The sequence below is a fragment of the Pongo abelii genome, chromosome 8, assembly GCF_028885655.2.
Source record: "Pongo abelii isolate AG06213 chromosome 8, NHGRI_mPonAbe1-v2.0_pri, whole genome shotgun sequence".
NCBI classification, from domain to species: Eukaryota; Metazoa; Chordata; class Mammalia; order Primates; family Hominidae; genus Pongo; species Pongo abelii.
Window position 1 is genome coordinate 124,366,086 of NC_071993.2, and position 23,747 is coordinate 124,389,832.

General features: G+C 36.6%; 1 protein-coding gene across 2 annotated transcripts in view; it reads right to left on the bottom strand.

Annotated features, from left to right (window-relative positions):
* PDZD8 (PDZ domain containing 8) overlaps nucleotides 1–23,747 on the bottom strand; it is a 98,082-nt gene that overhangs the window by 41,662 nt on the left and 32,673 nt on the right. The window contains exon 2 of one of the 2 annotated variants that reach the window (XM_002821183.6): nucleotides 21,997–22,119. The exons of the other annotated variant lie outside the window; for it this stretch is intronic. Coding sequence (XP_002821229.3) covers nucleotides 21,997–22,119 — 123 coding nt within the window. The remainder of the gene's footprint in view (nucleotides 1–21,996; nucleotides 22,120–23,747) is intronic. 2 annotated transcript variants of the gene reach the window in all.

Here is a 23,747-nt window from a genome sequence, read left to right on the forward strand (position 1 = left end):
AATACTAAGTTTAGGGAAAAAAATGAGAATTTACATTCATTAAAGCTCTGCTGCCACCACCTGTTCAAAGAGTAAACTACCTAAGGGCCTTTACTACTATGCAGAGAAAACTGCACCAGCTAGTGTCCCCAAATTCCTGACAGGTATAAATCTTCAGAATTCAGGAATGAAAAAGCAAAGTTGTCAGAAATTCTCCCCTGTAATCATAAGTTATTCCATATTTCTCACAGCACTTTAAAATGTTTTTAGAAAGAGTAATAAAAAATTTAACAAAAATTAACTCAAAATGGGTCACAGACGTAAATATAAAAGCTAAAACTATAAAATCCTTAGAAGAAAACATAAAAGTAAATCTTTTTGACCTTGGACTAGGCAATGGTTTCTTAAATATAACACCAAATGCATAAGTACCAAAGCAAAAATAGATAAATTGGATTTCACCAAAGTTAGAAAAGTTTTAAAGTAAATGAAAAGACAACCTACAGAATGGGAGAAAATGTTTGCAAAACAAGTATTTGATAAGGGCCTAGTATCCAGAAAACATATGAATTCTTTACAGCTCAACAATAAAAAGACAAATAATGCAATTTTAAAATGGGCAAGGAATCTGAATAGGCACATCTCCAAAGATGCACAAATGGTCAACAAGCACATGAAAAGATGCTCAACATCGTTAGCCATTGAAGAAGGGCAAATCAAAATGACTTTATACCCACTAGATTGGCTATAATTAAAGAGACATTAACAAGTATTGGTGAGGATATGGAGAAATTAGAATGCTCATACATCGCTGATGGGAATGTAAAATGGTACAGTCACTTTGGAAAACAATTTAACAGTTACCTAAAAAGTTAACATAGAGTTAACACATAGCCCAGTAATTTCACTCCTAGGTGTGTAAGCAAGAGAAATGAAAGCATACATTCATACAACATGCATGCAAACGTTCATGGCAGCATTATTCATACCTAATAGCCAAAAAGTGGAAACAAGCCAAATATCCATCAAATGATGAGTGGGATAAACAAAATGTGTTATATCCATATAATGAAATATTATTCAGCAATAAATGAAGTATTAATACATGCTACATACACTATGAATGAACCCTGAAAAAATTCTAAGTGAAATAAGCCAGCCACAAAAGACTACATATTGTATGATTCCATTCATATAAAATATCTTGAATAGGCAAATTTATACAGATAGAAAGTTATTTAGGGTTGCAGGAGGAGTACTAGAGGAAAATGGGGATTACTGATAATGGATATGGAGTTTCTTTGAGGGGGATGAAAATATTCTAAAATTAAACTCTGATGGTGGTTATACAGCCCTGTAAATTTATTTAAAAACAGTTACTTGTATACTTTAAATGGGTGAATTGCATGGTATATTAATTATATCTCAATAAAACAATTGAAAGAAAAAATGAGTAAGCATAACAATAAATAATGAATCATTTTTCTGTGGTAAGGTTACATTTAAAGTTTCAAAGTTTTTCTTAAAAGATATAATAATAAATGATTGGTTTATTATGGTTATAAATCAATATATTGTGACAAGATTATAAACCAATAAAATGTAAAACTGCTCTTTGATACAGATATTTGATAACCGAAAACATTAAAAGAGTACCTTAAAACCAAATAAATTAAAAAAAATCATTAATTGTGAAAAATAACCATACATATTAATAACATTCTTAACAATAAAAATTTAAAGCATACAAAGCATTATTTGTCCTATTCAAAGTCTTGATCTTTGTTTTGTGACAAATACCACATAAAAAGTTTTTGTTTTGGATTGTTACTGATTCGTGCAATTGTAATGAGTATTCCCAAAAACATCTCCAGGTTGGGTGCACTAAACAAAAATTATGGGAGGCCATTGTACTGAGCTCTTGTGCTAGATCCTAATAAGAACCAAATAAGGGGCCCAAATAGACTTATAACTAAATTTGTTGTAGTTTTGTCTTCTGACAGTTCTGGCGGCCATATGAAGGGACATGAAGGAGATTTCTGATGACCCATGACCCAGAGACCTCGAGGAACATGGTAAAGGTGCTGCTGACCCCCGTTTTGGGTCCTCTGTCTTCCTCAGGAAGCCCTGAAAATTGTTAAGTTTCTCTCAAGCTTTGCTTTCTTTTGCCCTGAGTTCCCTGATCTCTGTGGTTTGGGGTTAATCTGTGTTGTGAGAAGGCACTTGACTTTTGGATTTGCAGTAGCTGAGGAGTCACTGGCAAGAGCTGCAGTTTTAAAGGTAACTGACAGTGGTTGAACTAAGTGGTTATTACTGCAGGGGGCACGAACTCTAGTTTTCAGAATTTGCAGTTATGTTGGTTCTATATTCTTCATTTTTCTTGTACACTCAGGTAAGAGAGGCCTCAGGTGTCTGGTTCAGAGAGAAATGGGAAAATCATTGGCTAGGCTGATCAGTGGAATGTCAGAGCCAAAGCCATAGCCTGACTGGTGGAAACGGGTGAGGCATGTAAGAGCTATTAGAGCAACCCATCACTAAAAAATAAGACTAACATGAGAAGATAAGCCTGGTCAGGGAATGGGTCAGTTAACATAAAGTTGTCCAGCAGCCACAAGAAAATATCCATGCAATGAAGTACACTGTAGAAACATTATAGGACTCAAACTCATGGCATCTCCCTCTTAGGTTTTTATCTTGGCTCTGGGAGACCCAAGACTCAATGTAAAAATAGGATCCTTAATTTCTGAAGATCTGAGTACTCGGCCTTCTGGCTACACTTGACTTTCACATGTATGAGTATTAAGCCTGAAAGCTGCATATACTTACAGAAGTGGCAAAATCTTATTCAATATAATTTAGAATTACAATGGCCATATGAAGACCGTTCCAGAAGAACAAGACCGGTCATCTAAGAAATGTACTTGAATCCCAAGCCTCCCAATTAATTGGTAGAGAGAATGGGATTCTCCTTTTAATTGGTATTCAGAAGCCTTAAAGAAACAACAGGATTCAAAAATAGCTTTTAGAAAAGATGCATTGCAAAAAGCTAATGAAAAGCTAAAAATGCAAGATAATCCTCATATACCAAGGAAAATAAGACTGGCTTGACTACTACTGCTCCTCTCTATCCTATTTTGCCTGAATACTCAGTCTACTAACCGTTTGAACTACCATTCTTCTCTGAAAAAGCAGTTAAACAGCTTTTTTATAAAATAAAACTCCCTGAAAATTCCAAAATGATCCCCCAGTAACTTATACTTCCTGGACAAAAGCATAGAGAATTTTCTAAATCCAGGGAAGAACTTCAAAATTTTTCTGAAGAATTCATGGTCTTAATTGGAACCTATGACCTGGTATTACTGACCTCTACCAACTAATATACTTTGCTGAAAGGGACCTGAGGAAGCACAAAAATGAATGTTAAGAGGCAGAACAGTATTCTCCTGAGAATGGCATCAGTGACCCAACAAGACCTACCTGGATCTACTTATGGGCAAGGCAAAGCCCCCAAAATTGCAAATGACTTTCTGAAAGCCATTCCTAAAGTGTTTTCCCATTTGCACTATGTGGTCTATCATCCAGACCTGCATGCTAGAGAAATATGAAGCTGTTACTGACTTGAAAATTCACTTGGAAGCCCTTTTGGTAAGGCATTCCAGCTTCCCCCAACTTGATGCAGGCTCATAAAAAAGGCAAAAGACAGGCAGGGAGCAGTAGCTCTCACCCGTAATCCCAGCGCTTTGGGAGGCCAAGGCGGGTGGATCACTTGAGCCCAGGAGTTTGAGACCAGCCTGGCCAACATGGTGAAACACCGTCTCTACTAAAAATACAAAAATTAGCCAGATGTGGTGGTGCACATCTGTAATCTCAGCCACTCGGGAGGCTGAGACAGGAGAACTGCTTGAATGCAGGAGGCTGAGGTTGCAGTGAGCCAAGATAGTCCAGCGTGAGCAAGACTCCACCTCAAAAAAAAAAAAAAAAAAAAAAAGACAAGAGGCTACAGGACTGAGCTATACTAGTAATCGTAGCAGAACATTTCAAGAGGACCTTAGAGCAAAATAAGAAACAAATGACTTCCAAATTATGGCCTTCCAATTACAGGAGCTCCATGGCAACCAACAACCTAGAATGACCTTTGGGCCTGTCCTTAGGGTGCTTCTGCAATAAGGGAACCCTACTGCAGCAGTTTCCAAACAACCACTGCCACCTGTGCAAACAACCAAGACACTATAAAAAGCGTTGCCCAAAAAAATGTCTAGGGAAGTCCCTAAGAACAAGCTTCTGAATTTTCTCCTAGGCTCATCTGTGTACTTCCTTGTAAAATCCTATAGTGAATTACTATAATTTGCCCTCTACGTCTCATCTACCTGACACACCTGAATCAGTCGAGGCTCTCCTAGAGAGTGTCTATTCTGATAAGCCTGTCAGGGTAGGGCTAGAGTTCAGTGCCACTCTCTAGAGAGAAATCTCAAGAAAAAATCAGAGGAAAGTGCAACAAATTCAGTTTTGGCAGATATACACGTTGTTCATCCAGATGAGATTTGGAGATATTCAGATTTAAAATGTAGTACATCTGACAAATCGACCTCTGATACTTGGCAACATGCTCTAAGCTCGTTCTTATAAAAATTTGCATTCTTTCTCCATGGCTTTGAGTCAAAAAATTTCTACATTGTTTTACCTAAGAATCATCCCTTGGAAGTGCAAATTTAGTGCTGCCAGGTTAACAACTGTTTAGGGGAATGGAACAGGTAACTGAAAGACTGATAGTTTACAGGGGGAAGAAAAACTATGTGGAAATTGTCAAATGAAAAATTTTGAAAGCTGTGGAATCTGCAAGAAACAAGCAAAATGTGTTTTTGGTAAGAAAAGTTATAGAATTTTCTTGGAGGACTAATCTGCTATTAATAGGAAATAGTGAAAGATTTTTCTTTGCTTTTTAATTGGCCTAGGAAACAAAGATTTTGTGTTTTATCAAGATAATTGTTAGTGCTTCATGTTATCTTTTATTAGGTCTTTAATTACTTGAGTCTTCTCAATATTAAAAGACTTAAGTTTTTGTTGACAACTGTATAACCCGTACTTGTCTTTAAAATCTTTCTTGATTAAATACATAACAAGATCATATTTAGTTAAGGTTTAAAACATTTTGATATTTTTGACAAACTTACCAAAATCAAATTCTAAGTTAAGTCTCTTTGACCTTAATTTAACTTTGGAACTTCCTAGTTGGGCCCCTGAAAACCCAAAGATTGTGTTTCTCACCTTGTGAAAGAGAAATAACTAATTACGCTTATATGATGAAATTATATGGGAAGCACTTTCAAATAATAAGTGATACTAAACCTTCTTTACATTATGTTAATGGATATGTTATTGATATGAGTATTCCAAAATTTGTATGAGATTCCTAGAAATCTAATAGTTATCAGTCATAATTTTTGGTCATTATGTTAAATGTTACAATGCCATAGCAATAACCAAATTTCTTTGTCAATTGCTGATTATAATGAACTCTCATCAGATTTTTAGCCATGGCCATTTCTAACTCTTGGTCATCCACAGACAATGGTTTTGGTTCTTCCCTAAAAGCATGTGCAGTCAGTTACAGTCCAAAATTGCTTATTCGTCAGGTTCATTACAAGTACTCTGGAATACAAGTTTCTGCTAACTTTAAGGTCATACCATTGGCCTGGATAAGAATTTATAAAACTCTAATGAAGAAACTGATGGCTTCATGAAACTGCTAACCAAGATCTGGCAGAATAAGAATAAATTACACGGAACTGAATAAACTGACGAGAATAATTTTTTATGACTTTTTATTTGAAATATTGCTGATTCTTCAGTGTTTTGTTTTCCAGATTTAAAGAAACTTTTTTTTTCTTTTAATCTATAGCTTATAGCAGTGTGGTAAAGTTCACTTTTGTGAGCAAAATTTGAAGCCTTTACTTTTTCATCCCATCTGATCCCTCCAGATTTTGGAAACTATAGTGAGTATTCTTAATTTTATGGCAATATAATCATTTATATAAGTTTCTTAAGAATCTGTTCTCCTTGTAAAAGGACACAGTTGGAAACACTGGTACCAAGCTTTGACTGGAATCTCGTATTTTCAGATATGACCAGACAACTACAAGGAATTAAAGTTGACTTTATGGCGCCATTAACACCTGTCACCCCTCTCCCCAACTGCCACCATGGAAAAACTGGCCTGGTACCTTGAATACAACAGCCCAGCTGGTGGTCTTATAGGGGGGTGAAGAATGTCACTTCCTGACAGGCTCAGGAAACTCAGGATATTTTTGGGACCTCAAAGAGAGAGGAATCCACCATAATCTATTAAGTACTATAGGCGATGATTAATGGTGAGTCCTGGGTTGGCTTCACAGCCTTGAGAGTCTTTTAAAAGTCTTATTTGAGATTACCTATCAAAAGTTCCAGAAAAGCAAACATTTTTTTTTTTTTGAGACAGAGTCTAGCTCTGTCACCCAAGCTGGAGTGCAGTGGTGCAATCTCAGCTCACTACAACCTCCACCTCCTTGGTTCAAGCAATTCTTGTGCCTGAGCCTCCCAAGTAGCTGGGATTACAGGCACATGCCACCATGCCTGGCTAATTTTTGTATGTTTAGTAGAGATGGGGTTCCGCCATATTGGCCAGGCTGGTCTCAAACTCCTGGCCTCAAGCTATCTGCCCACCTCAGCCTCCCAAAGTGCTGAGATTACAGGTGTGAGCCACCACGCCCAGCCAAAACTATGAAAAAAGCCACACTTTATCTGTTAGACTGTAGCCTGGTTCGTCGTTTGTAAGTTTTTATTATCTTCCTATAGACTGAACTGGATCCTGGATTCTTCTAGTTTCCTCCTGATATGGTTTGGCTGTTTCCCCACCAAAATCTCACCTTGAACTGTAATCCCCATAATCCCTATATGTCAAGGGCGGGACCAGGTGAAGTTAACTGGATCAGGGGGATGGTTTCCCCCATGCTGTTCTTGTGATAGTGAGTGAGACTCACAAGATGTGATGGTTTTATAAGTGTCTGGCATTTCCCCTGCTCACACTCAATCTCTCTCCTGTCACCTTGTGAAGAAGGTGCCTGCTTCTTCTTCCCCTTCCACCATGATGCTAAGTGTCCTGAGGCCTCCCCAGCCATGCAGAACTGTGAATCAATTAAACCTCTTTTCTTTATAAATTACCCAGTCTTGGATATTTCTTTACAGCAGCATGAGAACGGACTAATACACCTCCAATATCTGGCTCCATACAACTCTCCAACTAAGAATAATAACTGCTCTGTTCTTTAATCCCTATAAGGTGAAGCTAGACAAATCAATATAAATTTCAAGAGACAAGTTTCATGCCTAATGTGTGGGCCACACAGAGTTCAGCAAATCACCCTATGCCATAACCAGAGACATTAAAACAGTGAACCAGGACAAGAAGTTGATAGCTTTGTGCTGTGGACAGCTTTTCCCAAGACTTTGGAACAAGCCTCCTCATCACAATGAGACTCTTACCTCTCTTAATGCCTTACTTAAGCTTTCTTCTTTTGCTTGGCGCAGGATAACGCTGTAATCAAAATTCCACAATCAAACAGCTTCTGTAGGTAACTTGATGAAGTGCTGGATCTGTCATGTCAAACCCAAATCTTTACATGACCTAAGAGATCCTTTAATATACCTAGTGGTTAACTTTAGCAACATCTGTAATACAACTGTTTGCTCAAACTGAACTAGTGGTCCCTTGCATAGAGTTAGACTTCTAGAACCACTCATTCTCTCTCCTTGTTTTAAATTAGCACAGTCATAGGAAGCTGGATAATAGAATTTCTACCTATTAGCTGAACAGGGAGGAATCTGTGCAGTTGCAGACACTTCTTGTTACACACGGATAAATACATCTGGTATTATAGAGACTCAGGTACAAAAAATTAACAAAAGGCGACTTGGTTAAAATGGGTAGACTTCTAATATAGCTCATTCTTTGATCTATCTGATTTGATTGGCTTGGTTCATGGGGACCTTGGTTAGGGAACATACTCCAAACTCTTCATACTATCTTTCTGATAGTAGTAGTCTCCCTATGCAATGTATTCTCTCAAATGTTTTGAATGTTTATATGCAGCCATCCGTCAAACGTCAAATGGTCTCTCTTGGCTGGAACAACAAAAACTCAAAGAAATGAGTGACCATGAGGACCCTGTAATCTATGAATGGCATGCTGAAACTGGCAATGCAGAATGATAGAAACTGAAAGTAGCACTAATGCCCTAAGTTTTAGTCAGACTCTCACCTAGGGGTACTAAAGGATCTCACCTAGGTGAGACTGTGACCAAATGGGGGGAATTGTTAAACAAAAATTATGGGAGGCCATTGTTTTGGACTAAGCTCCTGCATTAGGCCCTAACAAAACAGACCAAACCAAAATAGAGTCACTGCAATGTTAAATGCCATATAAGCAAATAGATGCCAAACAGAGTAGTTTTTCCTGAAAACAGGTGATTCCAGTCTACCTGAGTTAGCATAAGTCAGTCCCCTGTGCTTTAACCTTTACCAAGAAGTAACTTATGTTAACCAATCAGGTTTTTTTTCTATTGTTCTGTTTCCTTGTTTCCACCTTACCAAACCTACTGTTCTTTCTGCCATTGCCCAGTGGGAATTTTCATTCTATTTGCAGAACAGAGGCTCTCCTGATTCATGAATCATGAATAAAAGCCAATTCAATCTATAATTAAATGTTATAATTGTCTTTTGACAGGTGTTAGGGTACATGTTGCTTCACATACATTTACTTTTTTCCATGATGAAAATATTTTGTCCAATTATTCTGAATTTGGTTCTACCTTTGAAATGCATATGGCTTTTACTAATTCTGATTTTTAGATTACTTTTTTATTCTGTCACAGAATTATGCAATATTCACATCTTCTCTTTACATTTCTTCTGTTGAAGTATATATAAAGAACTGTAGCCTTTAGTGTATATTCAAATACTGGAAAACACCAACAAATATTATTATCACTCTAATAAAATAATATTAGTGTCTCCTACAAAGGTTAGCTTCACTACACAGAAGCATCTGTCAAATCTGCCAATTTAAGGATTTGTTTTGCTCCAAAACTTATTTCTTGGAAAAAAAAAAGATTTATTTCTTAGGATTTATATAAAGTATAATATGTGCACCAACTTATTTATTTTGTTTGCAAGAATGACTCCCATCACCAAAGTTATACTCAAGACTAACTGTTCAGAATGTGATTGTTTCTCTCCTACAAGTTCCAGATTTGGTTTCTGGGACCTAATTCCATATGTCAGTGCTTCTTGTGCCTGCTTTTGACCTGACATCAATGGATTCCTTCAACCAGCAGTGACTCTATGTTGACTGTCAAGCTTTAATTCTCAGAAGAATTACAATATTCCCCCCTCCCCTGCTTTTTCCTGATTTCTTAAGATCTCTCTTTTTTTTTATTATTTTTTATTTTTTGGAGACAGGGTCTTGCTTTGTTGCCCAGGCTAGAGTGCAGCACTGTGATCATGGCTCACTGCCGCCTTGACTTCCCAGGCTTAAGCAGTCCTCTCACTTCAGCCTCTGGAATAACTGGGACTACAGGCACGAGCCACCATGCCCAGCTAATTTTTTTTTTCTATGTTTTTGTAGAGAGAAGGTTTCACTATGTTGCCTCAAACTCTCTTTATCAAAAAGTAACTTATGTTAACCAATCAGTCTTTTTTTTTTCCTATTGTTCTATTTCCTTGTTTCTACCTTACCAAACCCACTGTTTTGCCAATGCCCAGTGGGAGTTTTCATTCTATTTGCAGAACAGAAGCTGTCTCAATTCATGAATCATAAATAAAAGCCAATTAGATCTATAATTAAATATAATCCTCCCTCCTCAGCCTCCCAAAGTGTTGGGATTATAGGCGTGGGCCACAGCACCAGGCCTTGACTGATATCTCCTCTTGATATTTGAAAAACATGGAAATTTCTGAAGAAATGCCAGAAAGGAGTTCCCACTGGAAACATGAGTACCAGCCAGTTAGGTGAATACAGACGACATTTGCTTTAATTAGCTTAAGGTGAACTATAATCTCTGCATTTAAACAAAAGGATCACCTTTCATTTCACATTTCTTACAGTTCAATCTTAAACAAAGACAGGCTTTCCATTCAAATTATATAATGACCAGAAGCAAGCAGTAACAATCACTGGCTAATAAATATTTTGCATAAATATAAACAATCAACATGTGTTAAATATGCAAGAAATGAGTATAAATAAATTTCTATTACTACTTCCAAAGGGAAGTCAGTACTACTAAAGAAAAAAGGAAAAGAAATTGCCTTTTATCTCTTCTAAATTGCCCTCTATCTCCTGAAACAGCTATTACCTCTGCGAAATTTCTTACCAAGTTCAAAGTATTCTTTTAAAGGCAAAGGTATGTTGAAACCTTCCAGTAAGCATAAACACAAACACCACCTAGAAACATGTTAAGATCGTTTACATGATTAATCCATTTATACCGGAGGTTGAAAAATATTTTTGTGAAAAATCAGACCTTGGTGATGACGTTGAGCAGTAGGACATAAATAACTCCCACAAGCTTAGCGTTCCAATAATGGAACACTAAGTATAAATGGATTAAAGATCAAACCAATGAAAAAAGGAAAGTAATTCCCAATGCTCCTGCTGTAAGAAAGTCATTTCTACAAAGAAAAGTACAAAATGATGGGGCGTGGTGGCTCATGCCTGTAATCCCAGCACTTGGGGAGGCCAAAGTAGGTGAATACATTGAGGCCAGGAATTCAAGACGAGCCTGGGCAACATGGCAAAACTCCATCTCTACAAAAAATACAAAAAGGAGTTGGGCATGGTGGTGTATGCCTGTAGTCCTAGCTACTTGGGAGGCTGAGGTGGGAGGATTGCTTGAGTCTGGTGGGTGGAGGTTGCAGTGAGGCAAGACCAAGACACTGCACTCCAGTCTTGGTGACAGAATGAGACCCTGTCTCAAGAAAGGAAGGAGGGAGGAAGGGAAGGAAGGAAGGAAGCGAGGGAGGGAGGGAGGGAAAAATCTATTTTTTTTTTCCTTTGGTGACTAAACTTAATTTGAAAGAAAACCCTGCACCTGAAGGGGGTCAAATACCACTTCACCTGTTGTTAAAAGAATCAGGCTTGGTTGACCTTTTATACATGCTCACCTCCTCTCTATATTCCCAACCCCCCTCAGAAACATCCTCATGCAGAACTCAATTTTCCTCAATTTTCATGACTTCCAAATCTAATCTTCAGTCCTCATTTTCCCCCTGCTACCTCTAAAACCCCATGAGTTTGCAGAACACTCCTACAGGGAAATCTAACCATGCCTTACTACTTAAGATATGTAAAATCAAATTCATCTGCCTTTGAAATGAGTACCTCTATTTCCCCGTCCAGTCCTGGAAGGTAACTGTGTCTTGTTCTTTCTATCCTACAACATGCAGAAAATAATCACTACTTGCTGAGCAGATCAATGTCAATGGATACATAACTCTCCCACACTCAGATCCTTTGAGTTCCTTTGCCTCCTCTGCCTATTAACTCATCCATATATTCAGTCACTCACTAAACCCTGTCCTAGTTATCCCATGTGTCCCTTTCTTCCTGTTCCTATTAACACATAGCTATGAGGCATTTACCTCCTCACCTTTAACCCACAACACCTCTTAAATTTGTCTCTGGGGCTTCAATCTCTATATATACAATCTACTCCATAAATACGCAGACTTTTCTTAATATCACCTTCAATAACTTTTCTCTGATTAAAGGATCACCACTGTAACTTCTTTTGCCAGTGAATTTGGCCCTGAGACATCTACACTTCATTCAGACAAGACCTGGAAAATACTTTACAATTCTAATTCTCTTTTATCTTATGGCTCTTTTTCCAGTTACCTAACATCTACAATCCATCTAGTTTCCTGAATCTTATCCATGAAGTTTTCCATGGTAGTCTCAATTCAAAAATACTTTTTCCTTGCACTAAGTTTCTATACTACCTATCACTTAAGCCTCAATTCAAATTAGACAGCCTCATATAGTTGACTTATTTATGCATTTGTTTTTGTCTGTTAGCCCTAACTACATTTTAAGTTTCTAGAGGGCAGACACTGAGCTCCACATTTTTTGTATTCATCATAGTACTCAGACAAAATGCATTCGCTATTGATGTTGGAATGACTGGTGGTAGTGTGGTGGAAGCGGTAGTGGTGGTGGTAGTAGCAGTAATAGTTGAAGCAGCTAACATTTACTGTAAGGACAATTCTAAGAGCTTTACATTTATTACTTCATTTAATTTTCACAATTACTCAAGGAAATAGGTAATAGTATTACCCCTAATTTATACATTGGAAAACTGAACACAGAGAGGTTGAGTAACATGCCAGACATTACACAGCTAAAAAATGAAAAGTCTGGACTATGTAAATTGAGACAAATGGGTTGAAAAAATTTTGAAAGAAAGAGAAAATAAAGGCAGTTGTCTTTTGGTTAAAATCATAAATGCTACCCGTGAATAAAATACATTAAAAGCACTGATTATCAAAGACGATCCTCTTTTAAATTATTATTTTCTGACCACAGTTCATTTTTGCTGAAGGTATTGTATGAGTGTGTAGCATACCAATACAGCATTTAAAACATTTTGGAGTATGACATTTTAAAAAAGAGCACTGGTATTATGTCAGCTGTGTTCCTACTTAGTTTTCTTACATTCTTTTACAATTCAGACATCAGAAGAATTAAAGAGCTATATTTTGTAATATGAAACAGTAGTGGAGGTATACAATTACAAAAGAAACAAGGCTATTTTCCAGCATCACAACCTTAGGGAAAAGGATATAGGGAAGAAAAGAGAACCTACATAAACACAGGAGGGAGAAGTTCCAAATTTGGAATCTTTTGAAAAGTCTGCATCTAGTCAAAAACAACCTAATTATATGGAAGATTATTTATGTCCAAGAGAAATGTATAAAAACTAACGGAAAACATCACTCAACTTTTATTTAACTGCATATAGGATGTTAAGTAATTAATAAATGCAACATAGTCTCAAAATCTTTACAGGAACTTGGTTCATCTGGTAGAGTTATGTCTAAATTTACACAGAATTACACAGCTTTAAAGACTTTGAGGAACAATATTCAGCAACAATTCCAAGTAATTCCTCCTGGTGCAACTCTTCCTTTATACAAATTTAAATGTCTTATGCTTGAGCTAATTTCCTCTTATCGCTCCCTCCAAAAAAAACAAAAAAACAAAAAAACAAAAAAAAACCAGAACTTCAGCCTTCAACTAAAAAATACTTCATTATTATACACATTTCTGCATCCCTCGATCTTTCTGAAAAGGTAATTTATTTTAAAAATAATGCCCTGCCCCAAAAAATGTTAAAATTTTCCAAAACCTGAACTTTTAACATAATATAAAAGTTTTCAGAACCAAAATAATTTTTATTCTGTAAGGGTTTTATTTATTTATTTATTTATTTATTTTGAGACTGAGTTCTGCTCTTGTTGCCCAGGCTGGAGTGCAATGGCGCCATCTTGACTCACCGCAACCTCCGCCTCCTGGGTTCAAGTGATTATCCTGCTCAGCCTCCCGAGTAACTGGGATTACAGGCATGTGCCACCACGCCTGGCTAAGTTTTGTATTTTTAGCAGAAACGGGGTTTCTCCATGTTGATCAGGCTGGTCTCGAACTCCCAACCTCAGGTGATCCACCCACCGTGGCCTCCCAAAGTGCTGGGATTACAGGTGTGAATCACCACGCCTGGCCTCTGTAAAGTTTTTTTAAAAAAGGATATGGGCCAGGCGTGGTGGCTCGTGCCTGTAATCTCAGTACTTTGTGGGGCCAAGGCAGGCAGATCACTTGAGGTCAGGAGTTTGAGACCAGCCAGGCCAACATGGTGAAACGCCCGTCTCTACTAAAAATACAAAAATTAGATGGGTGTGGTGGCGGGTGCCTGTAATCTCAGCTATTTGAGAAGCTGAGGCAGGAGAATCACTTGAACTTGGTAGGCATATGTTGTGGTGAGCGGAGATTGCACCATTGCACTCCAGCCTGGACAGCAGGACTCTGTCTCAAAAAAAAAAAAGGGATATGGAGGCAGAATAAGATAACAGAAAGACTGAGGAACTCTGGAGTTAGACAAAACTAGATTCAAATTCCAGTGGTACTGAGCAAGTAATTTGTGGATCTCAGTTCATCTATAAAATGGATATAACACTAATCTTGTAAAGATGCTCTGAGAGCTGAAAATAATACATGCAGTAAAGTACCTACATATTGCAGATAATAAATAAGTACAACTAATAATACAATTATTTGTAGAGCCATGCCCCAAATATCTTCAGATTTAGCTAGATATTTTTCCTTAAAAAAAATGTCAAAACATTAAAATAAAGGCAGGTAATATAAGAAGCGCCCACATACTAACTACTCAGGAAAAAAGCAAATATTATTATTTAGCCTCATTTGCTTCAGGTGGATTTTTTTAAGTTATATGCAAGCCAAAAATAACCAAACAAATTTAATCAAACTCAATGCTAAAATAAACGGGATTCATAGACAAATGCAAACTGGAAATATTTTGAAGTTATAAATCCTAAAATAGCTCCTCTTGTAAATAAATTTCAAAATGTCATAATATTAACAGCCTTCCCTACAGAACTAAACATTTCACTTTAAAATATGAACATAATGCTATTTAAAGGATTAATTCCCTATTTCTCTCTTCTGTCAAACTTCTACCTTGAAAATGCTTCACCTAATATGTGAATCAAGACCAGATGACAACACTAAAAAAGAATTTAATCACATAATTAAATGATTTTCTTTGCCTTAAAAGATCAATGTAAAACTATGTATTTCTGGTTCCAGAACGATGTCAAGAGTGGTGACACAGTTTTGAGTCTCCCCAAAACCCCCCCATAAAAGGACAAAAAGCAATGAGGAAAACAAAAGCAAAATTCAACAACATGTACAACAAAATGAGGTGGCCAATACTTTAACAGTAGTGAAGTGTCACTCAAATTCTTCCACAGATTGTAATTATAAAAACTGGATAAACAAAATTTTTTATCATATTTAAAGACAATGAAAACCTTCCAAATGTAGACAGAAGCCTGCTTTGAGATTAATATTTCAATTATCAAAAAACTGCAGCTGCAGGCAGGGCACAGGGCTTCATGCCTGTAATCCCAGCACTTTGGGAGTTTGAAGCTGGTGGGCTGCTTGAACCCAGGAGTTTATGACTAGCCTAAGCAACAGGATGAAAACCTTTCTCTACTAAAAACACAAAAAATTAGCCAGGTGTTGGTGTCACATGTCTGTGGTCCCAGCTACTTGGGAGGCTGAGGCAGGAGGATTGCCTGAGTCCAGGAGGTCAAGGCTGTGGTGAGGCATGATCATGTAACTGCACTCCAGCTTGGGTGACAGAGCAAGACCCTGTCTCAAAACAAAACAAAACAAAACAAAACAAAACTGACTCCTAATGTGCTCAGATGTTAGATTTAGCAGATCAAGGCTTCAATGCAGCCATTATATACATATATATATATATATATACATATATATATATATATATATATATAGTTCAAAAAACTGACAGAACATTTGTTCAAAGAATTAAATGAAAACATAATGAGTGAACAGATAGGAAATATCAACATAGAAATGAGAACTATACAAAACAGAAATTCTAGAGCCAAACAGTATAATAAATGAGATTAAAAATTCACTAGATGAGCTCAACAGAAAACTGGAGATAGGAGAAGACTCAGTGAACCTGAAATTAGATCATGTGAATTACTCAATCCAAAGTATACAGAGAAAAAGAATTTAAAGAAACAAACAAATAAACAAGCAAACAAACCAAACCTCAGGGGACCTATGGGAAAATGAAACAGCCCAACATAATATGTAATTTAGAATGAGAGGTGGAAAAAAAAGGCCAAAACAATTGAAAAAAAAAATAGCCCAAGCTCCCAAATTTGGTTGTAAACATTAATTCATATATCCAAGAAGCTAACTGAAATGGAAGCAGGAAAAAACACAAAGAAAGCTCCCTTAGACATGGTCTAAGTGCTGAAAGCCAAACATAAAGTAAAAGGTTGGAAAGCAGCCAGAGAAAAACAACATGTTACATATGGAGGAAGAATAAAATAAGTTGCTGACTTCTCATCAGAATATGGGATTGACATAGCCAAAGTGCTGAAGGAACAGATGAAAGGAAAATAAATTTCCAGGTAAGCAAAAAATGAAATAATTTTTTGCCAGCAGACCTACATAACAAGAAGCGCTAAAAGAAGTTCTGCAGGGTAAAGGGAAGGAATACCAGATGACAATTTTGATATAAAAGAAAAAATAAAGGGCAACAGAAATGGTAAATATACAGTAAATGTAAAAACAACCCATCACTACCAAAGTTTGTTCTTCTTTTAATTTCTTTAAAGGACAAATACAGTTTAAGGCAAAAATAACACCACTGATGGTTTAATAACCTATATACCATCTGTATATCTTTTTGTATAGTTCTGGGTTTGCAGAAGCATATTAATACTCTACATATTTAAAAGCAAAAATCAGTAAGGATGAAGAAAAGTAGGAGTGGGGGGAGACTAAATCTGAAAGCAATCTGAAACAAACTCAACTATATTTTAAATGAACACCATAATCATACCAAAGAGGAAAAATAAGTCTAAATAATTTAAGAACACAGTACTTGACCCCACATTTCCTCAATCTTGGGCAGGGTAAGGGAGAATTACAAAGGAATCCTGAACTCTTTGTATTATGTTTTTTGTACTTGTATGGACAATGCATTCTGAAACTAATTAAGATTATTATAGGACTGAGCAAATGAATAAAAGTGCCGATGTTGTTGAGAGCCATGAAGTAAGAATTGAAGGAAGAACCAAAGCAAGGAACAATTCCATAAGGATGAACTAGAATTGGAGGTACAGGTTTGCGCATTCTTTATCCAAAATGCTTAGGACCATGAGTGTTTCAGATTTTGGAATATTTGCTTACATTTAATGAGATATCTTGAAGATGAGACCCAAGTCTAAACACAAAATTAATTTGTTTCATATACACTTTATAGCCTGAAGGTAATTTTATACAAAAATATTGTTTCCTGCATGAAACAAAGTTTGTGTACAGTGAACCATCAGAAAGCAAAGGTGTCAGGTGTGTATTTTCCACTTGTGGCATCATGTCAGCACTGAAAAACACTCAGATTCTGGAGCATTTGGGATTTCAAATTTTTCAGATTAAGGTTGCTCAACCTGTATTGGATGAACTCATGATTTCTAAATTACGTATGTGTATGTATGTGTAAGTATTGATACATGAATATATTTCCTAAGTGTCCTCTGAAGAGGTCTACGAATATATGAAGTAGCAATAAACACACCCAACATTCAGATCTTGGTTTCTATTAATAATACCATCCTTTACTAAAATGAACTAGGCAGCTAGTCATGGTGGTACATGCCTGTAGTCTCAGCTAAAAATAAAAAGAATTCGGGTTCTTTGGAAAAATAGTTGTTCTGGGACCGTGGCAGAGAAGATAGAAGATAAATGCAGAACAGCTTGTTATATCAGAAAGTAATGAAGTCTCAAAAAAAAAAGACAAAAAAAAAGATGGGGTCGTATCACACACAGGATCCATCTTGAGGGGGTTCCTACTGGCCAAATCTGAGACAATTTAGACACCAAAATAATTAAGGACAGTAAAGAATTATAACCATTGAGAATAATAAAAATTCATGGGTCAATGGTGACAATAAACTAAGAATAAGGGAAGACTCTTGGTAACAGAATAGAACGTCAACTGCTGTGGTTTTCTGTATTTGTGTTATATTTAACATTTAAAACTTAAAAAAAAAAAAATGTAATATTGAAATCCAGTGACACAAAACACCCTAGCTGGGCATGGTGGCAGGCGCCTGTAGTCCCAGCTACCTGGGAGGCTGAGGCAGAAGAATGGCGTGAACCCAGGAGGCGGAGCTTGCAGTGAGCGGAGATTGTGTCACTGCACTCCAGCCTGGGCTACAGAGTGAGACTCCAGCTCAAAAAAAAAAAAAAAAAAAAAAAGTAAGATCTAACTAATCCATAAAGTTTCCTTTGTTGTCTTAGCTGCCAGAAAATTGATCTGTTTTCCATGTTTTTGATCTAATATATCTTCTGCTTAAGTACACATGGTTACATGTTTTCTTTGCAAAATATCTCAAATATCTTCTATCCTTTAAGATAGAAGATAGGCTATAAATTATAAATTTAAAAATAATCATCTTAACCATCTGATTGCAACACTAATGTGAAATCATTTCATCTAATAGCAGTACAACAAACAGCCATTGCATTCATCTGTGGTTAAAAAAAATCAGCTTTCATCAACTCAAAAAAACATGCAATTGTTCAGAATGACTGCTTTTTAAAAAATACTTGACAAAAGCAAAATGTGAAAACCAATTTTTACACATAATACTGCCTTTCCACCCTCAAGCTATTGCTTGGGAAATGCAAAACAGTATTTTGGATAATTAGGAAAGAACCTCCTTTTACAATATGAGACCTTTTTAAATTAATAAAATTCAAATTCCAATTCTCACAAACAAATATGCAAGAAAAAACATGCCGTTTTTTCTTCACAGACACTGCAATGATTATCTTGAGACATAATAATAGAAGCTACATCTACTGTAGGCATCTTATGTGGTAGGCACTGTGGGTAGTTACCTATCTCTGATTACAATTACCAGCAAGACAGCTCCCTTGCCCATTTTACAGATGTGTAACTTGCCTAGTGACACTATATAAGGGCATATGGCTAGACTGAATTCAGTGCTTTCTATAACTCAAAAGTCTATGTTATTCCACTTTATATGAAGTAATATGCATTTTTTTTGGTCCTTCTTCCGAAAAGAAAGCACAGTTATTTGTGCTTTCATTTTCTCTAGTGCCTCTTTTTGCTTCAGGAATTAGAATTAAAACACACAAGCTGAATTTATATTCAAAATGAGATTAACAATTGAAATAAAAATGCTTAGGTTACAATAATATGTCCTCTTTAGTTTGAATCCTATAAACTTAAAATCTACCTGAACAGAGTTTTCTGTTTTTATACTAAGAGAAAAGTTTACAAGAAAAACAATAATGTAAGTTTTTAACGGAAAGAATGTTAGGACTTAATACGAAGACAAAAAAGCAGGAATGAGTTGAGACTTATTCTCGCCTTCATACACAAATAATCCTTAAACTATGTAAACAATAACACAGTACCACAACACTGAGTAACTTTTACATGCTTGGATTTGTAAAAATGGTGCAAGGAAATCTCTTTAGATAGTGTACTTGTTCCCAAGATGAATCTATCACTTGGGGAAAGGTGCTGGCTATATAACCTAAGCCGACAGTTACATAACTTAAGAACAGACATTAAAAAAACTATTTTTCCATGTTTTTCCCTTCAGCCTAAATTATGTACTCTCTAAAAATACTGGACCTTAATTTTTGGCCAGGTGATAAATAAAACAACATAAACAAGTTTATAGTGAATAGCTGGGCTATCATCTTGACCCCTGTCCATCATCATCAACCCAGTTCCTTCCCTGTATACCCCGTAAAAATTCTTATTGGTTTCTCACTTATCCTTTCAGAGATTTATTACACAGTTCCTTATTAAAATAAAGTTGGTTACAGGTACTTCACACATTCTAATGCTTTTCTTTTCATTTATCTCAACTTAACATGACCTAAAGAATGTCTGGCTATACTTTCTCAATGCCTTACATGCAGTCTTTGATTCCTGTGGCAAGGCTGTAAGTGAGCAGTACTGCAGGTAAAGCAAAAATGTGGTGAGCAAAGCTGACACCAAAGCTAGTGGTTAAATAGCTGCAAGCTAACAGACAATAATCAATACCTAACCCCACCAGCAACATTAAAGCAAATGAACTAGTATTTTCTAAATACCTAGCATAGTACCTATTATATCTATTTTACTGTACACTGCAGTTCCTTTTACAAAATAGACAACATATTTAGTCTTTTTTTGATTTTAAAAAAAAGGGATTCTTTGTCTACCAGGCTTTCTAACATAATGATACACAATTCTGAGTCATCCTAGACTTAACAAAAAAAAAAAAAAAAAAGATTAAGTATATTATTAGTATACTCAAAACTAACCTAACCATTAGCAAGGACACAAATGTATTAGATATAAAATATAACCTGTGTGCTCAAGTACTTAATTGTATTATGGGTTGGAAATAAAAATAAAAGTCATATGTACCAAGTAAGTGGTACAAACAAGTGTCAAAGTAATGTAGCCGGAGGATTGTACACTTGTACTTGGAATGATCAGAAGACACATTAAGAAGGTAGCTTTTGAGCCAAACCAAGAAAGGTTGGCTTCATGGAGCAGAGAAGGGTGCCAAGAAAGCAGCAGCTAGTCAACACAATGGGCTTGGTGCTTTAAAATATTTAAGTAGGGAATGGCAAACTACAGCTTATGGTCTAAATTCAGTCCATTGCCTGTTTTGTATAACCTGTGGGCTACCAATGGTTTCTATGTTTTTAAATGGTTGAAAAGTATCAAAATAATATTATATAACATGAAAATTACGAAATTCATATACAAAGTTTTACTGGCACACAGCCACATTTGTTCATTTACATATTGTCTGTGACTGCTTCTGTACTGCAAGGCAGAGTTGTATAGTTGCAACAGAGACCATGTGAATCACAGCCTAAAATGTACTATCTGGCCCCTTAGAGAAAAAGTCTGCCAACACCTTGCCTTGGGAAGGCCTATGTAGCTGAAGCACTATGAATGAGGGGCTGGGCGGAGGATGGTGAGACTGAAGCTGGAGAGCTAAGAGGAACCTGTGTGTCATGGTGAGGATTTGGGTCCACATCCTAAGAGTAATGGGGAAGCTGTTAAAGAGTTTTAAGTAGGAGACTGACAATTAGATTTGCATTTTGAAAAGATCATGCTGGTTGTTATATTTGGGACCAGAGGACTAGGAGATATGAAGGCTAGTATAGTAAGTAGTTCAAGCAAGATATGAATATAGCTTAAACTTTGGTGCTGGCAAAGTAAAACAAGGAGGCTAGGCAAGATTATTTCTGAGATCGCTTCCAGTTCTAAAACACTAAAAAGCCACAGTGGTTCAAAGTCTAGTTTTGCAGCTTTCCTGAGTGTTTCCAATTATCACAAACAATTCTCAAAACCGTTTTGCTAGGTGACAAAGATTCTTTGCCAGGCCAAACTTTATTGAGGTTTCTGAGTCTTCTGCTAGGCCCATCTGTCCTGTTTCAGCAAAGAACTCTGCGAAGTCAGTTTAGCAAGAAACCCCTATCCTTGATATCTGATCGTCCTTTACCATCCTCTATGATGTCTGATCACCCTGGACTGTTTTTAGCAAGAATCCTGTTAGGTCAGTTTAGCCAAAATCCCCTTTACCCTTGATGTTTCCTCTTAGTAAGTTTCCTTCCACTGATCCCACATTGCTTCTTGGCTGTAAATTTCTACCTGCCCATGCTGTATTCAGAGTTGAGCCCAATCTCTCACCCACTTCAAGACCTCACTGCCGTGGCTGCTATACTTATCATGATGGTCCTGAATAAAGACTTCCTTACTCTGCTTTAACAAGTATCATTGAGTAATTTTCTCTTTAACATAGGAACAGCTCCCCAATAGGTAGAATAAGTTAAAAATAAGCCAACAGAGCATTATGCATCTAAATAGTGTCAGAATGACTACAGAATAAATGCCCCTCCCTCCATTAAAACACTTTCTAAAATATGATTTATATTTGTTAAAGTTAGAAAGGGCTTTTATGATATTAAATTTACAATTAAAGAATTTACAGGTAAATAACATAATTTAAATGAACACACAACACAAATACTGCTTAGGAACATTTTCACTGCACTGTTTTTCCCATAACTTAGTAATGACAAAACAAAGAACATACCTGTTACATTCTAACAATGTAACTTTAAGACGGCCTTCAGTAAGTGCCCATTGTTGTATATGGATATGCTCTTCATCTTCTTCAAATCCTTGCAAGGTCTGGTATGGAAAAAACGGCTTAAACCTGACAAAAGTAAAGATAAGTCTAAATGTCTGAATAATGAACACCACAGTTTAAAGCATAACAAAACCCACCTGTACAAAAACACAAAGCAAAATGAACACCTAATACTACATGTGCTCTACAAAACCAAAGCTTACCACACTCCCCCATAACTGGCAGCAAATGGTGCCTTCGCTATGGCACCCATAAGTCTTGGCTTTTTGGTATGCCCCCATTGATAAGGCAAGAGAGAACAAAGAAAAGAAAAACCTAGAGGCAGCAAGTAGGCCATTAAGTTTAGGTGGGGCAGGAGAGAGACTGTTTGTGAACCAGATGGGAAGAGTGTTCCTACAGTACAAGATCAAAATTCAGAACGCATGTTCCATGGAAATAACATACAGTCCCCTTGGTATCCATGTGGGATTGGTTCCAGTACTTCCTAAGGATACCAAAATCCAAGGATGCTCAAGTCTCTAATATAAAATGGCCCAGTATCTGCATTATACACATTCTCCCATATGTTTTGAATAATCTCTAGATTACTTATAATACCAAATACAATGTAAATGTTATGTAAATAGTTGTTAAGACTATATTGTTCAGAGAATAATGACAAGGAAAAAAGTCTGTACATGTTCAGTGCAGGTGAAATTTTTAAAAAATATTTTCAATCCACAGTTGTTTGAATCCATGGATGTGGAACCCACGGATGTGGAGCCCACGAATACAGAGAGCTGACTCTAATAGACAGTGATTAGTACGTGATAAAGATGACTGTAATAGCAACATCAACAACAATTAACACAGCAGAGGTATTCATTAGAGATGTTTACTATTTGCCAGGCAGTATGCTAAGTGCTTTTTACATGCATTATCTTATTTAATGCTCACAACCCTGAAGAGGGCAATATTACTGGCTCCTCTCTCCAGATGAAAAAAATGAAGCTTAGGAAGGTTAACAAGTTTGTTCAATTTTACAAAGTGAATGGCAAAACCAGAATTCAAGCTAGTCTGATTCCAAAGTCCAACTACATCTCAGTTACCTATGAATTATTCAGGCATTCATATACTCATCACTAATATTGTTGTTTTTATGGAGAAGTTTGTGCTGAGTTATAAACTGTAGGTTTTAAAAAACTTTTAATTTAAAACACAACTCATACTCCTCCATTAAAGCTAAAGAAAAAGAAAATGAAAGAAAATGGGGCATAAAGCCCTATGGTTTTCAATTCACCCTACACATTGTCACTAGCCATGATATCTACTTGCTCAGAAAGTTTTAGTGGCTTCTTACTGACCATACACACACACACACACACACACACACACACACACACACACACACACGGTCAAAAGTTCTTGGTTTCACATTTAAGGTCCACCACAATTAATGTTCCTTTTTTATTTTTATCTTTTCTTGAGACAACAGTCTTGCTCTGTCGCCCAAGCTGGAGTGCAGTGGCACGATCTTGGCTCACTGCAACCTCTGCCTCCTTGATTCAAGCTATTCTCTTGCCTCAGCCTCCCAAGTGGCTGGGATTACAGGCATGCACCACTACACGTGGATGATTTTTGTATTTTTAGTAGAGATGGGGTTTTGCCACGTTGGCCAGACCAGTCTTGAACTGCTGACCTCAAGTGATCTGCCC